Source organism: Pan paniscus, chromosome 23, assembly GCF_029289425.2.
Source record: "Pan paniscus chromosome 23, NHGRI_mPanPan1-v2.0_pri, whole genome shotgun sequence".
In the NCBI taxonomy this organism is placed as follows: Eukaryota; Metazoa; Chordata; class Mammalia; order Primates; family Hominidae; genus Pan; species Pan paniscus.
In genome coordinates this window covers 52,988,461-53,010,560 of record NC_085927.1, presented here as the reverse complement: position 1 = coordinate 53,010,560, position 22,100 = coordinate 52,988,461, and the positions used below count along the sequence as shown (strand labels likewise).

The window sequence follows — 22,100 nt, the reverse complement described above, 5'->3', positions numbered from 1 at the left end:
AGGAGTAAACTCCTCTGACGGGTACACTTGGTCTTAATTGGATCAACTGACATTCCGAATCCAAATATAAGTAATTGAGAAGGGCCACGATTTTGCAGCATCCAAATCTGGTGAAGCGCTCACAAGAATCGAGAGCTCCCAAGGCAGGGGGCCTGCGAGCGCTGTGTGCCCGGTGCAGGCACAGAAGCACCGCCTCACCGGGTTCGGGCCCCAGGACACCTTCCGGGCCGTCGGTGGGGCCTTTTCCGGTCCTGACAGCGCCGTATACGTAGGCACCCCGCCCTCCCGGCATTCCCCGGGGTCGCAGCGCGCTGAGCGACAAAAGCTCAGCCACCATCAGGTGCGCGTGCGCACACGGCGGCAGCCAAACCACAGGCGCGGCCGCAGGCGCGCGCCCCCTCCTGGCAAGCTCGCGCGCTCTCGCACGCACCCCGCCGATGCGCAGGGCCTGCCCGGGGGCCGCGGCAAACCGGGCTGGAGGCGGACTGGGGGCGGGGCGGGACGGGGTGAGGGGGCGAGAAGAGGGCGGGGCAGGGGAGGGGTCGGGGGGGCCGGGAGGAGGACGGGGCAGGGGGGAGGGGGGCAGGGGGCGGGGCAGGGGGCGGGGCAGGGGCGGGGGGCTGGGAGGAGGACGGGGCGGGGGGAGGGGGGCTGCGAGGAGGGAGGGGGGCGGGGGGGCTGGGAGGAGGGCGGGGTGGGTGGGGCTGGGAGGCGGGCGGGGCGGGGGGCGGAGGCGGGGGGGCTGGGAGGAGGGCGGGGCGGGGGGGCTGGAAGGAGGACGGGGCGGGGGGCTGGGAGGGGGAGGGGGGCTGGGAGGAGGGAGGGGGGCGGGGGGCTGGGAGGAGGGCGGGGCGGGGGGGGCTGGGAGGAGGGCGGGGCGGGGGGGGGCTGGGAGGAGGGCGGGGCGGGGGGGGCTGGGAGGAGGGCGGGGCCGACCGACGGCGGGCTGCGGCGGCGGCGGCGCTGGAGGCGGCGCGGGTGCTGGCGCCATGGAGGCCGAGCGGGGTCCCGAGCGCCCGCCTGCGGAGCGTAGCAGCCCGGGCCAGACGCCGGAGGAGGGCGCGCAGGCCTTGGCCGAGTTCGCGGCGCTGCACGGCCCGGCGCTGCGCGCTTCGGGGGTCCCCGAACGTTACTGGGGCCGCCTCCTGCACAAGCTGGAGCACGAGGTGCGGGGAAGGGCGGCGGGCACGTGCGGCGGCCGGGGTGGGAGCGCGGCGGGAGCCCGCGGCGCGGGACAGGGAAGAGCGCTCCCGGGCGGCGGGAGCCGCGCTGAGCCACCCAGAGCGCGTCCTGGGCAGCTCTGGAGCGGCGTGGAGTTGGGGGCCGAAGAGTGACAGCAGGAGACCGGGGTACCTGCTGCCCTGATCTGCCCGGGCCCGAGACCGGCTGAGGGCTGCGTTGGGAACTTTAGGTCCTACACACACCCGAGCCTCACACAGCCCTGCGAGGAGTGAAACTCATCACCCCCACTTCACAGATGAGAACACTGCGGCTCCGAGAGTCCCTTCAGAGGGATTGTTTCAGCCGCTGCCTCACAGGGACAACGGGAACCCCGTGAATTTGTGTAGCTGTAACTGTTGGGTTCACAGAATTCGGTGTTTTTTCATTTGATTTGAGCCTCGGGGTCCCCTCATCTTGCAGGTTAAAGAAAACAGGCTGTGAGAGGTGGAGGAGAAATCTAAAGAAAAATGGAAAAGATTGAGAAGCCTCTAAGTTCTCTCCCTTTTTGTGAGGACGGCCCATCCGGCTCACCTGCCTCCTCCACTCCAAAGCGTTCCCCACTGTCCTGGCTGGGGATGAGCCCTGGATTTTTATTGCGTGCCCAGGGGCTGAGGCCACAGCACCTTCCCGGGCTGGCGGGTGCGGGGGTGGGGGTGTTTTCTTTAGCTGGGACCCGACATCTCCTCCAGGTGCTGTCTCCCGGACGGAGATGAGCCTAGTGGCGCAGGTGATGAAGTGGAAACCCCAGAGCCAAGAACAGGGACCCGGGCCGGGAACTAGGAGTCCCTGAGCCTGGCTGCTGGCCAGACTCTACGGTCTCTGAGCCAGTTTTTCTCTGTGTAATCCTGATTGGACTAGGAACCTTCCTGCTGGAAACGTGCAGTGAGTGGCACCTCCTTATGCTACAGTGTAAGAGAGTTTCCTCTGCCCCTCACTTCTGCCATATGCTTTCCGAGGACCACTCTGGTTCCAGGCCTGTGCTGGGTGGAAGGGACCTTGGTTTGTTCATGAGGACAAAAAGGTTCCCATGGGCTGCGTGGAAGGAGCACAGTGGGAATGACCAGCTCCTGCCCAGCCAGCCTCCACGGCAGCACGCCCTCCCTCGGGCGGTCACTCGTCCGTCTGAGTCCTGTTCTCCATCCGGGAAGGGGATGGTGAGACACCATCTGGCTCCCACAGTATTGGAAGGATGGGAGGTGGCATGAGAAATATGCCTGGCACACAGAGGGTGGTCGCCACCGTGCCACGTCCCCTGCCCAGGCCGCCCTGCCTGCTGTTGCCGTAGTAAGGGGCAGCCAGTGTTTTTCCGTGACCCTTCCCCAGCCGTTAAGGACAGAGCTGAATCACTGCTTTACCATTCACAAACTTGCAGCTCTTCCTGAGTGAAGCCTCCTGCTGCTGCTGGCCCAGGTGTGGAGGAGGCCGCCAGCAGCAGCACCTGCCAGCGCTGTGGGCCCTTACACCCCTGGCCATCAGCCCTCCTGCCTCACCTTAGGCCGGCTGCCCTGGAAAGGATGGGGAAACTTGAAGATACATATATATATATATATATATATATATATATATATATAATTTTTTTCTTTTTTTAATTGAGACGGAGTCTTGCTCTGTCACACAGGCTGGAGTGCAGTGGCATGATCTCGGCTCACTGCAAGCTCCGCCTCCCGGGTTCAAATGATTCTCCTGCCTCAGCCTCCCGAGTAGCTGGGATTACAGACGTGCGCCACCACACCCAGCTAATTTTTGTATTTTTAGTAGAGATGGGGCTTCACCATGTTGGTCAGGCTGATCTCGAATTCCTGACCTCGTGATCCGCCCGCTTTGGCCTCCCGAAGTGTTGGGATTACAGACGTGAGCCGCCACGCCCGGCCGAAGAGATGTTTTTAAAATGTCTACTCTTCTGTCTGCCCAAGCTTCCCAGTTGCAAAACCACTCCCCTTATCTCCTGGGGAGCTCTTCCAGTCCTGCCATGAAGGGGTTGTGGTGAAGGAGAAACCCAGCACCCCATTTCACAGCTGGGTTGAATCCAGGCCAGGCTTGAGACAGGCTCTCTGACCCTCAGCCTCATGCTGTCCCCTAGGGATTTGGAGTACTGGGGCGGAAGCCTGAGGTCTGGATTCCAGCCCTCTGAGCCTCCCCCAAGCCCTAAACTGGAGAAGGCAGTAGCCTCCCCAGACCCACCTTGAGGGCTAAAGGAGAACTGGATGGCTCTTGTCTCAGGTGCCTTGTCTCTCCTGTGACCCCTGGTTTGCTCCACCCTGGGCTGTCTGCCTCCAGGCCATCGCACTTACTCTTCCCTCTGGGTGGAGTTCCTTTCCATCCTCACCCTGCAGCCTCATGTTTAAATCTTCCCCTTCTTCAAAGCTGGCCTCTGGTTATGGTTCCTCATCCATAAAGTCTTCCCAGGCCCTCCAGGCCCCAGAGTAATTTACCTGATACTCTTAGGTGGCCTAGACCTTACTCAGCCTGAGCTTCCTGAGCGAGACCTTGAGTGATTCATCCTCACGCCACCAAAGGGCAAGTCCTGCCCAGTGCACAAAAGCTGCCTGCACCTGAGTAGTTAGCAAGTTTCCAACTGCCGTTTTTAATCGAGTAGTGGGAAATAGGTTTTAGGGAGGAACTGGCCTTTGTTGAGCCTCCACTGTGCGCCAGGACTTTATGCACGCTGTTTGATTTCGTTCCATCAGTGTCCTGAAAGGTGGATGACACCCCCTCTCACAAGTGAAGAAACAGTCTCAGAAGTGTAACAATGGCACCACGTGTTTATAGAGCATTTGCTGTGGCCGGGCTCCACTCTATGAGTTCTGGGTATGAATCACCTAATCCTCCCAGTAGCCCTCAGAGGGAGGTTCTGTTATTCCCATTGTGTGGATGAGGAAACACGCATGGGATAGTTAAGTAACTTGTTCAAGGTCACTTGTCTAGGAAGTGGTGAAACCAAGATTTGAACCCACACAGCCTGGCTCCAGAATCTGCCCAGAAGCCCCCCTTGCCGGCTTGTGGCAGACAGGGCGTGAGTGTGGCTGTGCCAGGGACCCCTCTGCTCCACACACACACCAGAAGAGGTCACTTGCCTGCTTGACTAGCCGCACAAGGCAGGACCAAGGCCCTTATCTCCCCGTCCCACCTTGACCTGGGGCCTCGATTCCTGTTGGCCTGGATTGGGTGGGGCTGGGCTGGAGGAGGCTTCTCTGTGAGTTGACTCAGCTGTCCTAGTGTTGAAGGGTTCTTCTGGTGAGGGGGGCATTGGGGTGTGCCCCCAGCCACCAAGATCCTGACTCTTCCATTGACCTCCAGTGTAATTGGAGCCACCCTCTCTGCCTTTGGGGCCTCTCTTTCTGTGTAATGTGAGTGGGGTGGACTACAGATACCTCCAGCAAGTCCTCAAGGTCCCATCTCCATGCACAGCATCCTGTGGGACGAGGCTCTGGATGACAGCTCAGGTGACGGTGGGGTACATTAGGTCCCTGTTCCGAGCCTGAAATCTCCAGGAGCTTCAGTCTCCCCACCCGGAAGACTGTGTGGTTGCATTAAACAGGTCCCACACCTCTGAAGGAGACAAGTTTGTCCTTGAGGCCTGGGTGTGGCACCTCGGGTGGCTTTCTGGAGTGGTGAAGGCATTGGGGTGGGGTCTCCTGCCCACACCCCTGCTGACGGGAGCTCTGGCCCCCAGGTTTTCGACGCTGGGGAAGTGTTTGGGATCATGCAAGTGGAGGAGGTAGAAGAGGAGGAAGACGAGGCAGCCCGGGAGGTGCGGAAGCAGCAGCCCAACCCGGGGAGCGAGCTGTGCTACAAGGTCATCGTGACCAGGGAGAGCGGGCTCCAGGCAGCCCACCCCAACAGGTAGGAGCCTGGCCAGAGACACCACCACAACCTTCACTTGGTGAAAGGTGGGAGATGCAGTAATGCAGATTCTCCTGGGCCCTGCACCGCCGGTGGACATCTTCCTTAGGACAGCTTTGTGGCAAGCACGTGTGGCCAGTGGTGTGTCCATCAGGGCTTCAGAGTACTGTCCGTGGCAACACAGCGTTCCTGGGGTGACCGGATGGACCGCGGCCTGAGAGCCTCTCCCAGCGGTCTCATTGTCACAGTGGTCCTGCTACAGGGGATTAGAAGTTCCAGTTTTGCTCGAGGTCACCCTCCAGGTTAAGGGTGCAGGTCAGCCTTACTCCTCCCCAGTCACAGCCCCTCTCTGGTCCTGCTAAATTGGAATCTGGGGTGGGCCCTGGAGCACCTGAGGACCTGAGACCCAGAGCAGGCCTGGCCTTGCCAAGGACCATGGTGTAGTTAGGGCAGAGCTGAGACTGTACCCCAGGCTTCCTGCCCCCAGGGACCAAGAGTGGCTATCCCTAGGTCAGGCCTGCAGGCCCATCTGCCAAAGGTTTTGTGGACCCTCAGAGAAACTTGCTGGGCCCCTGTGTCCATGCACAGCTCTTTGGGCAGGGGTCTGGTCTCTTCTGCAGAGCTTCTCCCGCCTCCTTCTCCAGCTGGGAGTGGGCAGTAGCAAGCCACCCCGGAAATACGGACAGCCCAGCACCCCCGCCCATGCGTGCTTGGGCTCACCGTCCCCTTCAGGTTCAGTGAAGTGAGTTCTCCTGTGCGGCTCAGGCCCAGGAACAGGTGAATTCAATGCAGTGGCTGCCCTGGGAGCTCCCAGCTCATGTTCTCTCTCGGGCCTACAACCACATACCCCGCTGCCAGCCTTGTTTTGGGTGGTGGGGAGGCTAGGGATCCAGAGTCTTGGATTTGGAGCCTGAGTGTTCGTTTCAGCCCCACCTGCTTCTGGGCCTTTCTGCTTCCAGGCCTTCATCCCCCTGAGTCTCCCCTGATTGCCAGGCCCTAACAAGCTCTCCATTCTCATCCCCATAGCTATCTTTGTACAACACCCCTTGTTGCACTTGCCCAGGGTCACCCCGAAGGCCTGGCTCTGCCCTGCATCACGTGGTCACCCACTCTAACACAAGTGCAAGAGTAAACCGACTTATTTTAGGACAGGCCAACAAAACTCATATAAGCACAATAAGATAAATACTCCTCAACTTGCCCCCCAGCCTAAGAACTGGAACACTGGCTGTCCCTTTCATTTTAAAAGGGGAACAGAGACGGGGGCAAGCTGGGGGCTGCTTTGTCTATTAGGCACCTGTGTGTTTGGTGCTTCCTAATCCGGCAGAGCTCTGGGAGGATTATGGTCAGCCCTGTGTCCTACAGGGTAGGGACAGTTGATCCTGTGCCACAGCCCCAGCATGCTTCTGTAGCAGCTCAGCTGCAGGGGTCCTGTGTGTGGGGACTGGAAGCCTCTCCCACACAAAGGCCTTGGTGCTTCCAGAAGACCTGGCTGCGTGGGTGAGGCCTGTGTGGTAGCCCCTGTGCCGTCTGTGTGTGTTGGCCTCTGGCGTGTAGGGCCTTTGCTTTTGTTGAGCAGCTGTGGTGTGCCAGGCCTGCAGGCCACAAGATGGGCAGCATGGGCCTGCCCTGCAGTGGCCCGAGGTCCAGTTGAGGACTTCATGCTAGTGACTGCTGGTGTGTTTATTACAAGTGCTTGGTGGACAGTAGGTGTACCACATATCTGGTCTCATTTGCTGCTTGTGACAGCCAGGTGACAGGCGATAGAGACCCCTGCTGCCCTGTTTGAGAAGCTTGAAGAGGAGGAGGTGCTTGCTCAGGTTCACACAGGGAGTGAGCAGCAGCGCAAGCACCTGACCCAGGCCCACTGGAGTCCAAAACTAGGCATAACTATGGCACCCAGTAGACCAAATCTAAGGAAGCTTGGGCCCTGGTCCCAACACAGCCCTGGGCCTCTTGCTCCCCCGACTTCCCTTTGCCCCATGCCCACCCGGCAGCCTCACACTGTGGCCTGTGCCCGCAGCATCTTCCTCATCGACCACGCCTGGACGTGCCGTGTGGAGCACGCGCGCCAGCAGCTGCAGCAGGTGCCCGGGCTGCTGCACCGCATGGCCAACCTGATGGGCATTGAGTTCCACGGTGAGCTGCCCAGTGCAGAGGCTGTGGCCCTGGTGCTGGAGGAGATGTGGAAGTTCAACCAGACCTACCAGCTGGCCCATGGGGTGAGTGGGTAGCTGGGCCCCGGGGAGGGGGAGGACAGGCATGGGCACAGACCTCCGCTGCCCTGTGCCATCAGGCCGGGTGAGGGGCCGGCCAGAGCAAGCAACTCACTTTCTCCTGTGGCTTCTTAAGGAGAGTGCTATCCTGGGGACTCGGACCCAGCTGGCCTCTGAGCTCACAGGACGCAGCCCTCTCAGACTCCTGAACTGAAGGGGCCCAGATGACTCAGCCGCCTCTTTCCTGGCCCCCCTGATTCTGTCACTCTCTTAAAAGCCCTCAACCGTTCCTCACCCACCCCTGCTGGCCTCTCCGGGGACTCACCCCATGCTCCAGCCCCTTACCACTCTTAGTTTGGGAAAAGACACCTGCTTGTTTCTCATGATTTTAGCTTAGATGTCACCTCCTCCAGGGACCCTTCCCTGAGCTCAAAGACGACTCCCCCGACCCCCCCCATTACCCTCAAACCCATATACACCCCTACGGGTGCTGGGCTGCGTGCCTTGTTACCAAATGCCCTTTTACCACGAGTGTTCACGCTGTGTTACCCAGGCCTGTGTCTTGGTCTGCAAAGGCAGGGCTGCTGTCCCGGAGCCCCTAGCTTAGCTAAAGGGCCTGGGGTACATGTGAGAGGGCCTCCAAGATCAGAGAAATGACTGTGGGCTGGTGGTCGATGTCTGGGTTCCGGAAGGGAGTTCCGGTGGGTGGATGGGTGAGCGAGAGGTGCCATATGTGCTCTGTGTGCAGACAGCTGAGGAGAAGATGCCGGTGTGGTATATCATGGACGAGTTCGGTTCGCGGATCCAGCACGCAGACGTGCCCAGCTTCGCCACGGCACCCTTCTTCTACATGCCGCAGCAGGTGGCCTACACGCTGCTGTGGCCCCTGAGGGACCTGGACACTGGCGGTAAGTCCAGCACCTGCCCGCCCTGGAGGAGGGGCCTCAGCCCAGTGTCCCGTCACCCCCTCTGATGGGCACGCATGTCTTGGCACAGAGGAGGTGACCCGAGACTTTGCCTACGGAGAGACGGACCCCCTGATCCGGAAGTGCATGCTGCTGCCTTGGGCCCCCACCGACATGTTGGACCTCAGCTCCTGCACACCCGAGCCGCCCGCCGAGCACTACCAGGTGCGGCCTTCCTCCACCCGCCGGGCCTGTCTGCTTGGTAGCTTCCAGAATGTTCTCTGTGCACACACCAAATGTTATCAAACCCCAGCCGGGTGCCAGGCCCTGAGCCAGTTACCGTGGGAGGCATAGAGTTTTGGGAGCCTCTGAGAGACGAGGGGCTCAGAGAGTGAACACAAGCTGCCTGTGGCTGCACGGTGGGGGCTCCAGATCCCAGGGTGCCTGGTGCTGGCGTCCGTCCTCAGGGGGTCCATGCTGCTCCCTTGGGAAGGAGGGGGCTGTGCAGTTGGTCTTGGCCATGAACCCCACTCAGCCCCCTGTCCTCATCTCACCGAGGCATGGAAACACCCTGTGTTCACACATCGCGTGCCTCCCTCCCTCAGCAGGCCTGCGAGTTACCGTCATGGTCACCGTTATTGATAACAAAGGTGCTTTCAGTCTTGGTCAGGGCCCCGAGGGACCCAGCTGTCCCACTCGGTAGTGCCTGGCTGGAGGTAAGAGCTCATCCAGGCCCCATACAAGGAGGCTGGCGGGTTAGGGAGTCAGAGTTGTCGAGGCCCCAGTGCCGGGGGAGGAAGAGGAGCCTGTGGGAGCGTAGCCACCTCCAGAACCAGTCAGGGCTGGGTGGGAGGTTCCTACCCTGACCCATCTCTCCTCCTTCCTCTCCTCTCCCATCTGCTGCTGCTTCCGTAGGCTGGAACCAGCCTACAAGGGAGCCTGTGCTTAGTACTTTGTGGGCGTGTGCCACTCAGTTCCTTACAATTTTACAGTTCTGTTTTTATCTTCATTTTACTGAGGATGAGGACATTGAGACACAGAGAGGTTAAGTCATTTGCCAAGGGTCACACAGCAGGTGGAAGAGCTGGAGTCCAGCTGAGGCTGCAGGCTTGCCCCCACAGCGACTGAAGTCGTCCTTTTTGCACACCAGGCGCTCACTGAGTGCCTCGGAGGGTTTCGGGAAGGGTTAGACGAGTTGACTTATGTGAGAGTGGGCGCGTGGAGGCTGGGCGTGGTGGCTCACGCCTGTAATCCCAGCACTTTGGGAGGCTGAGACAGGCGGATCACGAGGTCAGGAGATCGAGACCATCCTGGCCAACACGGTGAAACCCCGTCTCTACTAAAAATATAAAAAATTAGCTGGGCGTGGTGGCGGGCACCTGTAGTCCCAGCTACTCGGGAGACTGAGGCAGGAGAATGGTGTGAACCCGGGAGGCCACTGCACTCCAGCCTGAGAAACAGAGCGAGACTCCATCTCAAAAAAAAAAAAAAAAAAGAGTGGGCGCGTGTGGAGTGGTGGCGTGTTTGTGTGGGCGCTGCTGATTGCAGGGCTGGGCTGTGGGTGGGGGCCTCCTTTCACTTTCGGTCTAAGTCAGTGGTGATTGAACCAACCATGCCAAAAACAAGGGGCTCAGTCTTGTTGGTTCAAAGAGTGCTTACAAGCCTCCCAGAGCCCCTGCACCAGGAAGGTGCTTAGTACACGTTTGTCTGAAAAAGTGAATGCCTTCGTGGATGCAACTGGAGGGACAAACACTTCCTGGTCTCGGGGTTGTTTGTTAATGGAACATGAACTAAAGTTTGTGCTTTTCCTTGGGAAGCTCTGGGCTGACCAGGAAGAGGAGATACAAGGCCAGGCATCCTTGTTTTTTCCCATTTGACCCTTTACAATCAGGTCTGTGCTCTGGGCCCAGGGTTGCCTATGTTGATTAGCTATGGCTGGGTAACAAGTAACTCCAAAACTTAGCACCTTAAAACAGTAAACATTTATTATCTCACACGATTTCTGTGGGACAGGAGTTCAGGAGTGGCTCAACGGGGTTCCTCTGGCCTCAAGTCTCCCTTGAGGTACACAGGCCGCCCGTCGGGCTGTGGACCCGCTTCTGCATGGCATATGTGCATGCCTGCTGTGTTGGTGCTGGCTATTGGCAGCAGGCCTGGGCTCCCTGCCTTGTGGGCCTCTCCATAAGAGTGCTCAGGTGTCCTCAGGATGTGGCACCTGATTTCTCCCAGAGCAAGTGATCCGAGGAAGAGAGTAAAGAGGAAGCCTCAGGCTTCATGGCCTTGTTGCAGAAGCAACCCTGTCCCTTCCACCTTTTTCCTGCTCATTAGAAGCAACTCATTAGGCCCATTCCACCCTCAGAGATGGATACGGCTCTGCCTTTGGAAGAGAGTGTCAAAGAGTTTGTAGGCATGTTTTAATCTTTTTTTTTTTTTTAATTTTTTAAAAAAGATAGGGTCTTGCTTTTGTCCAGGCTAGAGTACAGTGGCATGATCCTAGCTAACTGCCACCTCCAATTCCTGGGCTCAGGCAATCCTCCTGCCTCAGCCTCCCAAGTAGCTGGGATTCCAGGCAACTGCTACCAAGCCCCGCTAATTATTCAACTTTTCTGTAGAGACGGGGTCTCACTATGTTGCCCAGGCTGGTCCTACACACCTGGGCTCAGGTACTCCTCCACCTCAGCTTCCCAAAGTGCAGGGATTACTGGCTTGAGCCACCATGTGCAGCCACGTGGGCATGTTTTAAATCATCACACTGCGGAAGCTCCCGACAGCCCTCGTGGCTCCTAGGACAAAGCGGCTCCTCTCAGGAGAGGTTTGGCACCTTCTCACCCCCTGCGATTTTGAGGTAGCACCGAGAAGATGTGCAACAATGTTTACCTTGTTCTTTTGACACCAAACTAGGACTGTTCAGCATCCGAGGGGCCTGGAGGCCCAGAATCCTGGGGTGAGGGGGGTGGTTAGAGGCTTTGGGGTGTTGGGAGGGAGGAGCAGCCATGCGCCCCTTGAGGCCATAGAACCTGATGCCAGGTGGTGAGGCTTGTGTCCCCTCCCTCTTTTCCTTTTTTTTTTTTTTTTTTGAGGTGTAGTCTCACACTCTCTCCCAGGCTGGAGTGCAGTGGCGCAATCTCAGCTCACTGCAACCTCCGCCTCCCGGGTTCAAGCGATTCTCCTGCCTCAGCCTCCCGAGTAGCTGGAATTACAGGCACGCGCCACCATGCCCGGCTAATTTTTATATTCTTAGTAGAGTGGGGATTTTGCCATGTTGGCCAGGCTGGTCTCGAGCTCCTGACATCATGTGATCCACCTGCCTCACCCTCTCAAAGTGCTGGGATTATGGACATGAGCCACCACGGCCCGCCTTTCCCTCCCTTCCTTGACCTCATCTCTACCTCCGGTGTGTTTCCTTTTAGGCCATTCTGGAGGAAAACAAGGAGAAGCTGCCACTTGACATCAACCCCGTGGTGCACCCCCACGACCACATCTTCAAGTGCGTAGCCCCCCCCCACTGCTTGGGCTGGGACTTGTCCGCAGTCCCCGCCTCCCAAGCTTCATGGTTCCCACAGCCCCAGAACAGTGCTTGGCACATGGCGTGCAGCAAGTCAGCCGCATCCTGTCTGGGCACAGCAGTGACAAGTGCAGGGAGTGGAGTTCTTGGGACCCCAGAGAAAATGCCGCAGAAAGTGAGAGAGCGAGCAGGGCTTTCTGGAGATTTTTTTTTTTTTTTGAGACAGAGTCTGTCTCTGTCACCCAGGCTGGAGTGCAGTGGCATGATCTCAGCTCACTGCAACCTCCACCTCCCAGGTTTCACACCTCACCTATGAGGCTAGGCATAGTGGTTCATGCCTGTAATCCCAGCACTTTGGGAGGCCAAACCAGGCAGATCACCTGAGATCAGGAGTTCAACACCAGCCTGGCCAGCATGGTGAAAGCCCGTCTCTACTAAAAATACAAAAAAAAAAAAAAAAAAATTAGTAGGGCATGGTGGCTGGCGCCTGTAATCACAGCTACTCGGGAGGCCAAGGAGGAGGAATCACTTGAAACCTGGGAGGCAGAGGCTGCAGTGAACTGAGATCGGGCCACTGCACTCCAGCCTGGGCTACAGAGCAAGACTCCTTAAAAAAAAATAAAATAAATTCATCTTTGAAAGTTAAAAATAGGAATAGGCCATGGAAATGCTGGCAGTGAGTGGGTAAAGGGCCCCCTGGGCAGAAGCGTTGGCCACCACTGGTCCCCATCCCACCCCTGTCCTCTGGGCACCAAGGGGTCCTGTTACCAACCTTGCATGTCATGGGGCTGCTCCGCTTACCTGGATACGATGCTCATCCAGTCCTGGAAACTGACACTAGCCAGGCCTGTGCATGCCAGCCCTCCCCACAGCAGGGAGCCTTTGCTGGCCAGGAACATGCTGGGCACCCACAACAGGCACCCGGGCTGCCAGTAGGGGCCCCTCCCAGGAGGCTGCAGGTGTGGCTGTTGAGTTAAGGAAAGCCAGGCTGGCAGGTCCAGGCGGGACACCTTGCAGAAGCAGGCACGGGTGAGGACCCAGAGATGCAGAGCAGATTCCACCTCAGCCTTCACAGGAGCCCCTCCCTGAGGCTCCCAGACACTCCCATTGGCTGCCTAAACCTGGTCTAGCCAATAACAGGCAGCCTGCTCCACTCTGCCCCCTCCACCGGGCCTGAGGGCTTTCCTCCCTGCTGGCCTCTGCCCCAGCTGGGCAGCCCAGGGGCTCTTGCTGAGACGTGAGTCTGGTGGTGACCTGGCCAGGGCCTAAGGTCCCTCCACCTCCTCTGGGGCAGAGGCCTCACGGAGGCCCTTGGTGTGCCTGTCTGAGATTGGTGGCCCCAGCCTCATCCTCTTGTTTTGCATGTTAGAGGAAAGAACTAGCACATAATAAACACCCAAATTATGCCATTTAATTTTAATGACAAATGTGAGGTGGACGGTGTGGTCCAGTCCTGCAGATGGGGAACCAGGGGTCACAAGGGTACAGGTTGCACCCCTCCCTCAGCAGATCGGAGGGAGCGGGGTCTGAACCCGGGCTGTCCAGCATCATGACTCAAACCCCGGACTTGCCTCTGCCTCATTAGCTTCAAAACAGGGGAGTCCCTGAGCCAGGGCTAGTGCTGGAGTCCCGCTTGGACACTTGGGAGCCGGGATCACCCAGCTCGGGCTCTCCCCACAGGGTCTACACGGACGTGCAGCAGGTGGCCAGCAGCCTCACCCACCCGCGCTTCACCCTCACCCAGAGTGAGGCGGACGCCGACATCCTCTTCAACTTCTCACACTTCAAGGACTACAGGTGAGGGCACCTCTGGCCGCAGGGGCTCTCCCAGTCAGGGCCTCTAGGCACTGCCGGCCTCCCCTTGAGCTGGCGCACCTGCCTCTGCCCTGCAGGAAACTCAGCCAGGAGAGGCCAGGCGTGCTGCTGAACCAGTTCCCCTGCGAGAACCTGCTGACTGTCAAGGACTGCCTGGCCTCCATCGCGCGCCGGGCAGGTGGCCCCAAGGGCCCACCCTGGCTGCCCCGAACCTTCAACCTGCGCACTGAGCTGCCCCAGTTTGTCAGCTACTTCCAGCAGCGGGAAAGGTGGTAAGTCCCAGACACGGCATCGGTGTGCTCCATGGCCCTTTTCCCCGGCCCAGCCTCTGTGTCCGCCTGCTCCTCCATGAGCACCCACTGTGGAAACCGTGGTGCAGGAGCCGAGCTGTGGGCCCCGAACATCACGGCCGTCTTCATGGACCGCAGGACCTCTCCAGGTTTTTGCTGGGGCTGTCCTCTCCACCGCAGCACAGCTGCCTGGCCTATGGCAAACCCCTCCTTGTTTCCCATGCCTCTGCCTCTGACAGCTCTCTGGTGCCCCCTCAGCTCCCAAGGAGAAGTGGGCTGCCCTCTTCTGCCTCTGGGTCCTGGGGTGGCACCATCTGGGAACACAGGCCCCAGGCACCCCCCAGACAGCCCTTCTGCTCCCCAGGGGCGAGGACAACCACTGGATCTGCAAGCCCTGGAACCTGGCGCGCAGCCTGGACACCCACGTCACCAAGAGCCTGCACAGCATCATCCGGCACCGAGAGAGCACCCCCAAGGTGGGCCCCGCAGACCAGGAGCCCCAGGGCTCAGGGCCCTGGCTGGACAGTGAGAGGTGGGGCTAAGGGGACCGAGCGTCATGGTCCTTATGGACAGGTCCAGGCTGGGCAGGGTGGCTTACACCTGTAATCTCAGCACTCTGGGAAGTGGAGGAGGATCACTTGAGCCCAGAAGTTTGGAACCAACCTGAGCAACATAGGGAGACCTCGTTTCTACAAGGGAATAAACTTTAAAAATTATCTGGGCATGTTGGCACACACCTGTAGTCCCAGCTTCTCAGGAGGCTAAGGCAGGAGGATCACTTGAGCCCGGGAGGTTGAGGCTGCAGTGAGCTGTGATCGCGTCACTGCACTCCGCCCTGGGCGACAGAGCAAGACCCAGTCTTTAAAAAAAGAGCTGTCCTGGGTGCGTCTAATCGCAAAGTCCCTACCACATAGTGTGCCAGGTATGGCTGCCCAGCAGGGTGAGGTGGCTGAGCCTGGACAAGGAGCCTCTCAGAGCCGTGGTAAAGATTCATAGTGAGGGGACATCCAGAAGCAGTATTGGGATTGCAGGACACAGGATCTGCCTGGACTGTGTACATAGTCAGAGGCTGGCGGGAAATGCATCATGAGGACGATTGTCGTGGAGACTTCAGGCCATGGGATGGGGGTGGATGGAATTATGGGTGAGAATTTATATTCCATTTCAATTAAAAATGGATATAAAGACTTTGCTTCAGGGTGCGGTGGCTCACACCTGTAATCCCAGCACTTTGGGAGGCCAAGGTGGGCGGATCACCTGAGGTCAAGAGTTCGAAACCAGCCTGGCCAACATGGAGAAACCCCTTCTCTACTAAAAATGCAGAAATTAGCTGGGGGTGGTGGTGGGCACCTGTAATCCCAGCTACTCAGGAGGCTGAGGCAGGAGAATCGCTTGAACCCAGGAGGCAGAGGTTGCAGTGAGCCAAGATTGTGCCACTGCACTCCAGCTTGGGCAACAGAACAAAACTCTGTCTCAAAAAAAAGACTTTGCAGCAACTTAGGCAGGTTTGAAAAGGCAGAAGGAGGAGTAAAGTGCAGCCATGTCTGTGCCCCCTGCATTGCTTTGTGTGCTCGGGAGCCCCAGGGGGCTCTGTCCTGGCCACCAGCGAGCTTGCACCTGTGTCCTCCAGGTTGTGTCCAAGTACATCGAAAGTCCCGTGTTGTTCCTTCGAGAAGACGTGGGAAAGGTCAAGTTCGACATCCGCTACATCGTGCTGCTGCGGTCAGTGAGGCCCCTACGGTTGTTCGTGTATGATGTGTTCTGGCTGCGGTTCTCCAACCGGTAAGTGGAGGGCCGGCTGGGTCCAGGGTCGGGGAGCTGGGTGACCGGGTGGAGGTAGTGGGTGGGTGATGGGCCCTTTTTGGAATCAGAAAATGTCATTGGAAGGCACCCTCCATCACTCACCCAGCTAGCGGCCCTTGGAGCCCATCTCCCTTGGTGTTAATTGGCGGTGACTTGCCCTGCCCACCTCAGAGTTCTGGCGTTGCCCACAGTAATGGATGTGAACATTCTTTGTAAAATGGGCACCAACATGAGAACCAGGTGCCATTTTTATGGACCTGCAGAGGCTTCACAGCTAGCACCTCACTCACCTCCACCCCAGCTCAGTGGGGCTGTGGGGCTCCCCCACCCACACAGACAAGGGAACAGGCTCCCGCCTGAGCAGCAGGTGGTCCTGCCCTGAGCCCTGAACCCCTAGTTGGGAAGGCTGAGTGGGTGGCACCTCCCTCGCAGGGACAAGGCCGCTCAAGAACCCATATGTGTCTGCACACTTGTTTTCCAGGGCCTTTGCACTCAACGACCTGGATGACTACGAGAAGCACTTCACGGTCATGAACTATGACCCGGATGTGGTGCTGAAGCAGGTAGGGCCTGAGGGAGGTGCAGAGCAGGTTCACACAGAGGCCAGGGCACACCCGACCCCACCCCGCCCACACTGCCTCCTAGGAGGACTGGCACACAGGCCAGTCCCAGGAGCCGCCTCCCGAGTTCCTGCTATGGAAGGCGATTGTTAGCGCTGCCATCATGAGCCAGGCTGGGTTCTGTGTTGTCTCAGGTAGGCCTCCCCACGGCACAGAGGGCCACTGGCTGTGTTTGAGATAATGTGGACACAGAGGGGGATGGGTCCAGCAGCAGGTTGAGACAGTGTGTTCCCAGCCGGGGCTTACTCCTCACCACCACTTCAACCGGAAAAGCAGACCACCCTGTGAGTGCCAGGGCAGGCGGGGGCGGGGAGGCCCCACCTGGTCCGGCTGGCTGCTGGCCCGTGACCCTGCCCGGGTCTAGGACCTCCTGTCCTCCCTGGTGCACAGTGTTGAGCGGTGCCCCGTGCAGTGGGCACTCAGTGAATGGCAGCTGCACCATCTGAGCACCTAGAGCTCAGGGGCATCTGGACAAAGGCCCTTCCAAGGTGGGGGCGAGAAACCAGAGCTGGCCAGCCAGTGTACGTGGACAGGTAGGCACAGCCTGCACAGAAGCAGGAGGCCAGCTCTGGGTACAGGAAGGAAGAAAGGAAGTCCTGGAAGGCCTCTGTGGCCTGGCTGGTTAATGAGTGTTTCAGATGCACAGAACACCTACCCCACCCTGCCTGTCGCCAGCCTTGCAGGTGCCGCGGACTCCCCATGCAGCCAGCCCCAGCGCTCCCCGACCCCTGAATGTGTGGCTGTCATTCCCAGGCATGTCTTTGGTTCTTTTCAGCAGGAGTATGTTCCTGACCATTCAAGCTGCTGTTTTGCTTACTTAGGTTTTTTGTTTTGTTTTGTATTTTTGAGAGACAATGTCTCACGCTGTCACCCAGGCTGGAGTGCGGAGGCATGATCTGGGCTCACTGCAACCTCAATCTCCTGGGCCCAAGCCATCCTTCTGCCTCAGCCCCCTAAAGTAGCTGGGACTACGGGCACGTGCCTCCACGCCCGGCTAATTTTTTTTGTATTTTTAGTAGAGACGGGGTTTCGCCATGTTGCCCAGGCTTGTCTGAAACTCCTGCACTCAAGCGCTCTGCCTGCCTCAGCCTCCTAAAGTGCTGGGATTACAGGCGTGAGCCACCATGCCCGGCCTCCTACTTAGGTTTTTATGTAAATATCATCTTACTCAACGGATCCTTCTGCAGCTTGCTTTGTTGGCTGAGTGGCGTGTTTTGAGGTTTTGAGGTTCGGGGTTGTTGCTAAGTGTGGCGGCAATTGGTCATCTGAGGTCTTCACTAATGATAAATCATGGCGCGTGAACACGCGTGGAGGCACCTGGCCATGCCCATGTCCGAGGAGTCCTCTAGGAGGATTTGGAGAAAGGGCCCTGCCATGCACTGGTGACTATACCAGCACACACTCCCCACAGGGGCCGAGTGGCCCTGTGGCTTCTGTCTGTCTTATCCTTGCCTGTGTTGAAGCCTACTCCCTAGGACCCAGACCCCCCCAGCAGGGCCCCATGACATTGTTGGAAGTCGCCCTTCTGTACTGTGGGGGTCATCCCGAGAGTCCTCTCCTGGAGCTCTGTGCCTGGGGAGGTACGTCCAGCATGGCATGGATGGCGGGCTTCCATAGGGGCCTTTCCTGGCTTGTTCTTTTCTGGGAGAAACCTGAGCCGACTGCCACCTTCCTCAGGTGTGTTTTGGGTAAAGTCTTGAGGCCAGAAAGATCTTGCATCCCTCAAGCACTCTTGAGCTGGTGCTGAACCAGGGCACAGGCAGGTCCCGCGGCGGAGTCTTGAGCTCTGCCTCCGTCGCACTGTACTGAGCTGAGTGTGAGGATGGTGCCAGCCCAGGCCCTGCAGTTTCTGGAGCCCTCGATGTTCATTGTCTCGCGTGAGCCTCACAGCTGCGTGGCAAAGTCAGTTTACTGGGCAGAGCACATTTTCCCATTTCACAGAGGAGGAAACAGGCTCAGAGAAGTTAATCCGTTGGTCCAGAGTCACACAGTAAGACCTGGAGCCCAGACTCCATCTCCTGCCTCCTGTTTGGACCCTGAGGGTTCGGGGTTGGCTGCCTGCTCCTGGAACCTCCACCCAGTGTCAGAAGCTCCTGGTCCAGGCAGTAGCAGGCTGCCCGCTCCCGGCCCAGCGGAGGCCTGTACAGAGCATGATGGGCCCTGTGTCTGTTGCAGGTGCACTGTGAAGAGTTCATCCCCGAGTTTGAGAAGCAATACCCAGAATTTCCCTGGACGGACGTCCAGGTAATTCCTGTCCTGCACACCATTGCAGGCCGGTGGGGCAGGTCCCGGGCTGGGGGCCTGCAGGAGCTGCTCCCTTCCCTCTCGTCTGGCATGGGCTGGGAGGGACCTTTGTCCCCTGCAGTTGGTCATTCTCCCCAGAGGCTGGCAAGACAGCGTGGGCTCCCCTCCCTTCCACCCTGGGCGTTTGTGGGTGCTCCTGAGAGGGAGGGAGCTGGAGGGGCATGTGGGGCACCCCTGGGACAGCCAGAGGGTGGCGGCACTGCCTGACCCTAGATTCCCAGTCATATGGAGACGTTGGCTGGGCCTCCATGTCCAGCAGCGGCATTCTGGGTGCTGCGTTGAGCTCCTTGGGGCAGTGGGAGCAACGGGGTCTGCGGCAGGAGATGGGCAGATTTGCAGAAGGTGGGCGTCAGGAGTAAGAGGGCAGGTGCTGGGCGGAGGTGGCCATGGTGAGGTCTAGAGACGTGAAGATGTGGGAGGGGGTGACTTGGGCCACGTGGGGCCCGGGACTTGGGCAGGGGCAGCAAACCCCCTCTTGAGAGGCTGTTCTGAGCAGGCCTCGTAACTCAGGCTCCCCGGTCCCCAGGCTGAGATCTTCCGGGCCTTCACGGAGCTGTTCCAGGTGGCCTGTGCCAAGCCACCACCCCTGGGCCTCTGCGACTACCCCTCATCCCGGGCCATGTATGCCGTCGACCTCATGCTGAAGTGGGACAACGGCCCAGATGGTAAGAGGGGCTCCCCATCTCCTGATCCAAACCAGCAGGCGCCCCCTCCGCCAGCCAGCCACAGCCTGGAGAAGGAGGCAGCTGCCCCAGGCTATCCTCTGGCTTGAATCAGCCAGGAATCTGGGTTGGGGAAAGCCCTGGCTTGGCCCACAGGAAGTGCCTGCGGTGCAGAGTCTGGAGGGGAAAGGCTGCGGGTTGGGCCTCTGAGTCGGGGGGGGAGCTCACAGGACAGGAGACCCGTGTGAAAGGCACCCTGACCCCAACCCACACCACCCTGGCCGGCCTTCCCTGTGCCAGACCCCCACACAGTACACTGCTGCTGCATATCTACTTTTTTTTTTTTTTTTACTAAACTGAACATCCAAGCTTAAAGGGCCAGGCTGTCATCCCTAGGGCTGGAGGCAGCCCTGGCCTCTCCTAGAGAAGCAGATGTCAGGCCAGGCCTCCCCAGCAAAGTCAAGAGACCCAAGTTCTAGGCCCGGCCTTGTCCTGCTCATCCCCTGGGAATCAGGGCCCAGGTTCATGGCCTCCCAGCCTTTGCTGGATCCCCAGGCCACTGTCCCTGCAGAGTGGAGGCCAACGAGCCTTCACACTCTGCTGCGCTGTTTGCCGTCAGGAAGGCGGGTGATGCAGCCGCAGATCCTGGAGGTGAACTTCAACCCCGACTGTGAGCGAGCCTGCAGGTACCACCCCACCTTCTTCAACGACGTCTTCAGCACCTTGTTTCTGGACCAGCCCAGTGGCTGCCACGTTACCTGCCTTGTCTAGGCACTCGCTGTCCCCCAAACCTGTGCTTGGGGCAGGATTCCAACCTCAGTTCTTTGAGCTGCTTCTGCAAAGGCCCCCATGTCCCTCCCCACACCGGCCCTGGGCATAGCCTCAGCCCCAGGCCTCTGTCCTGCCGAGCCATCCTCCCGGCGCCACACTCCGGGAGCACAGCATCCTCCTCTCACCTGTGGGTCACAGCAGGACAGTGATGGTGTCCCCAGGGCTGAGCACCGCCCCAGGCCCTGCCCTCACCCCTCACCACCATCTGTGCACTGATGAGTCTCCAGTTTAGCCAAGGGCTTCGTTGCTGGCATGGAGAATTTGTTCCTGGCTGCCGTGTTTCCAGGGGGTGCTGGGGGAAGGGTTCCGTGGAGCGAGACAAGGTGTCCTTGGGAGCAGGGTTCCACCGGGAAGCGTTTGGGAGCCCTGTATCACACGGGGCAGGCGGGTTTCTCTTCCGGGGTCTCTGCTCTTATGCATCAGGACGACCCTGGGACGGCTGTGGGGCCCCACACTGCACCCACAGGGCTCTATGCGACAGGGGCCCAGGAACAGCCTGAGGCCACCACCCAGCAAGCCCGCCTTATCACCCATTCCAGCTCACCCAGAACCTTCACCAGCAAACCTGCTGAGGTCCTGGCAGGAGGCCACCGTCTTGTTACCGTTTCCTTTTCCGTTTGCTGAGGGTCACAGACCCCAACAGGGAAATCAGTATCTGTCTTCCCAGTGGTTGCCCTGCTCGCCGGGCACTCCACGGGGTCCTGCCCTTGTGTGAGATGGGCCAGGATCCTTCGGCAGGGGGCGCCTGGGGCTGGGGCTGATTGTGGGCGGTGGAGCGCCAGACAGAAAAGGATTCCAATGAGAACTTCAGGTTAAAGTCAGATGCCACCTACCAGGGTCTACAGTCAAAATGTTGGCTTTTTCTTATTTTTTAATGTATGGGAGAAAAATGTAAAATTCCAGTTCTTTTCTAATTGTGTTTCTGAAATTAGGAGTCAGCTGCCAGCGTTTTTGCGTGGCTGCAGTGTGCCTGGGCCCAGCTCACGGGCAGTGGGTGGACCTAACTGCCCAGGCAGGCGAGAGCTACTTCCAGAGCCTTCCAGTGCATGGGAGGGCAGGGCTAGGTGTAGCGGTGTCTCCTCTTTGAAATTAAGAACTATCTTTCTTGTAGCAAAGCTGCACCTGATGATGCTGCCTCTCCTCTCTGTGTTGTCTGGGCCCCTGTTTACAAGCACGCGTTACCCTTCCTGAGGGGAGCCATGCTCTAGCCCCTGGAGGGCCTGTTGCAGGGGCAGGGCGGGCCCATCGCCTTTGGCAGCTCCTGGAGAGCTGTTGACATGCAGTCCCCCTCGGTTCGTGCTGCAATAAAGGCCATCTTCTCTTATTTCTGCCCTCCTTTCTCTTTGGACCCTGGAGCCACAGGCTCAGCCTGGCCTGTCGCCCCGGCTGTCACTGAAAAGCCCCAGATACCAAGAAGTCACCCACAAAAAGTGGGAGAAGAAATAAGATGGCCTTTATATCGCAGGCCTCCACCCCACAGTCTGATTTCCATGTGCTGGATCTGTTTCCAAGCCGGCCGGGAGCCTCGGTCCTCGAGTGGCCCCACAGCCCTAGTGGCCCTGGAGATAGCGGCCTCCCCACACTTGCCTCCTTGTCCTGGGGTGGGGACGGTGAGAAACCCTGGCTGCTGGGGCGTCTGCAGGGCTCCTCGGGCCACTGCTGAGCAGGTGCATGGACACCGTCAGTGGGTGGAAGCAGCGCCACATGGTGACCAAGGAGGTTAAGACTCAGAAGGCAGGCCAGGCATGGTGGCTCACGCCTATAATCCCAGCATTTTGGGAGGCCGAGGCAGGACAGAGAACAGGTCACACAAAGTCAAGAGATCGAGACAGTCGGACAGCATGATAAAACCCTGTCTCTACTAAAAATACAAAAAAAAAACAAAAAAAAATTAGCCAGGTGTGGTGGTGCGCGCCTGTAGTCCCAGCTACTCAGGAGGCTGAGACAGGAGAAACGCTTGAACCCAGGAGGCGGAGGTTGCAGTGAGCCAAGATCATGCCACTGCACTCCAGCCTGACGACAGAGTGAGACTCCGTCTCAAAAAAAAAAACAGAAGGCAGAGCGGCCCTGAGGCAGGCTGCCTGT

At 58.8% G+C, this 22,100-nt stretch overlaps 1 protein-coding gene across 7 annotated transcripts in view; it reads left to right on the top strand.

Annotated features, from left to right (window-relative positions):
- The first annotated feature begins 928 nt into the window (after positions 1-928).
- Positions 929-22,100, top strand: part of TTLL12 (tubulin tyrosine ligase like 12) — a 32,076-nt gene continuing 10,904 nt past the window's right edge. For 5 of the 7 annotated variants that reach the window (XM_034949316.3, XM_034949314.3, XM_034949318.3 and 2 more), the window contains exons 1-13: positions 930-1,166; positions 4,895-5,064; positions 7,088-7,286; positions 8,029-8,188; positions 8,277-8,410; positions 11,596-11,672; positions 13,371-13,487; positions 13,583-13,777; positions 14,160-14,271; positions 15,426-15,577; positions 16,080-16,161; positions 18,394-18,462; positions 19,049-19,187. In XM_034949316.3, coding sequence (XP_034805207.1) covers positions 990-1,166; positions 4,895-5,064; positions 7,088-7,286; positions 8,029-8,188; positions 8,277-8,410; positions 11,596-11,672; positions 13,371-13,487; positions 13,583-13,777; positions 14,160-14,271; positions 15,426-15,577; positions 16,080-16,161; positions 18,394-18,462; positions 19,049-19,187 — 1,783 coding nt within the window. In that variant the 5' untranslated portion in view covers positions 930-989. Of the gene's footprint in view, positions 1,167-3,904; positions 4,030-4,894; positions 5,065-7,087; positions 7,287-8,028; positions 8,189-8,276; positions 8,411-11,595; positions 11,673-13,370; positions 13,488-13,582; positions 13,778-14,159; positions 14,272-15,425; positions 15,578-16,079; positions 16,162-18,393; positions 18,463-19,048; positions 19,188-19,803; positions 21,340-22,100 lie in introns of those variants that run through there. The other 2 variants (XM_034949315.3, XM_063603355.1) reach the window with 2 other exon arrangements.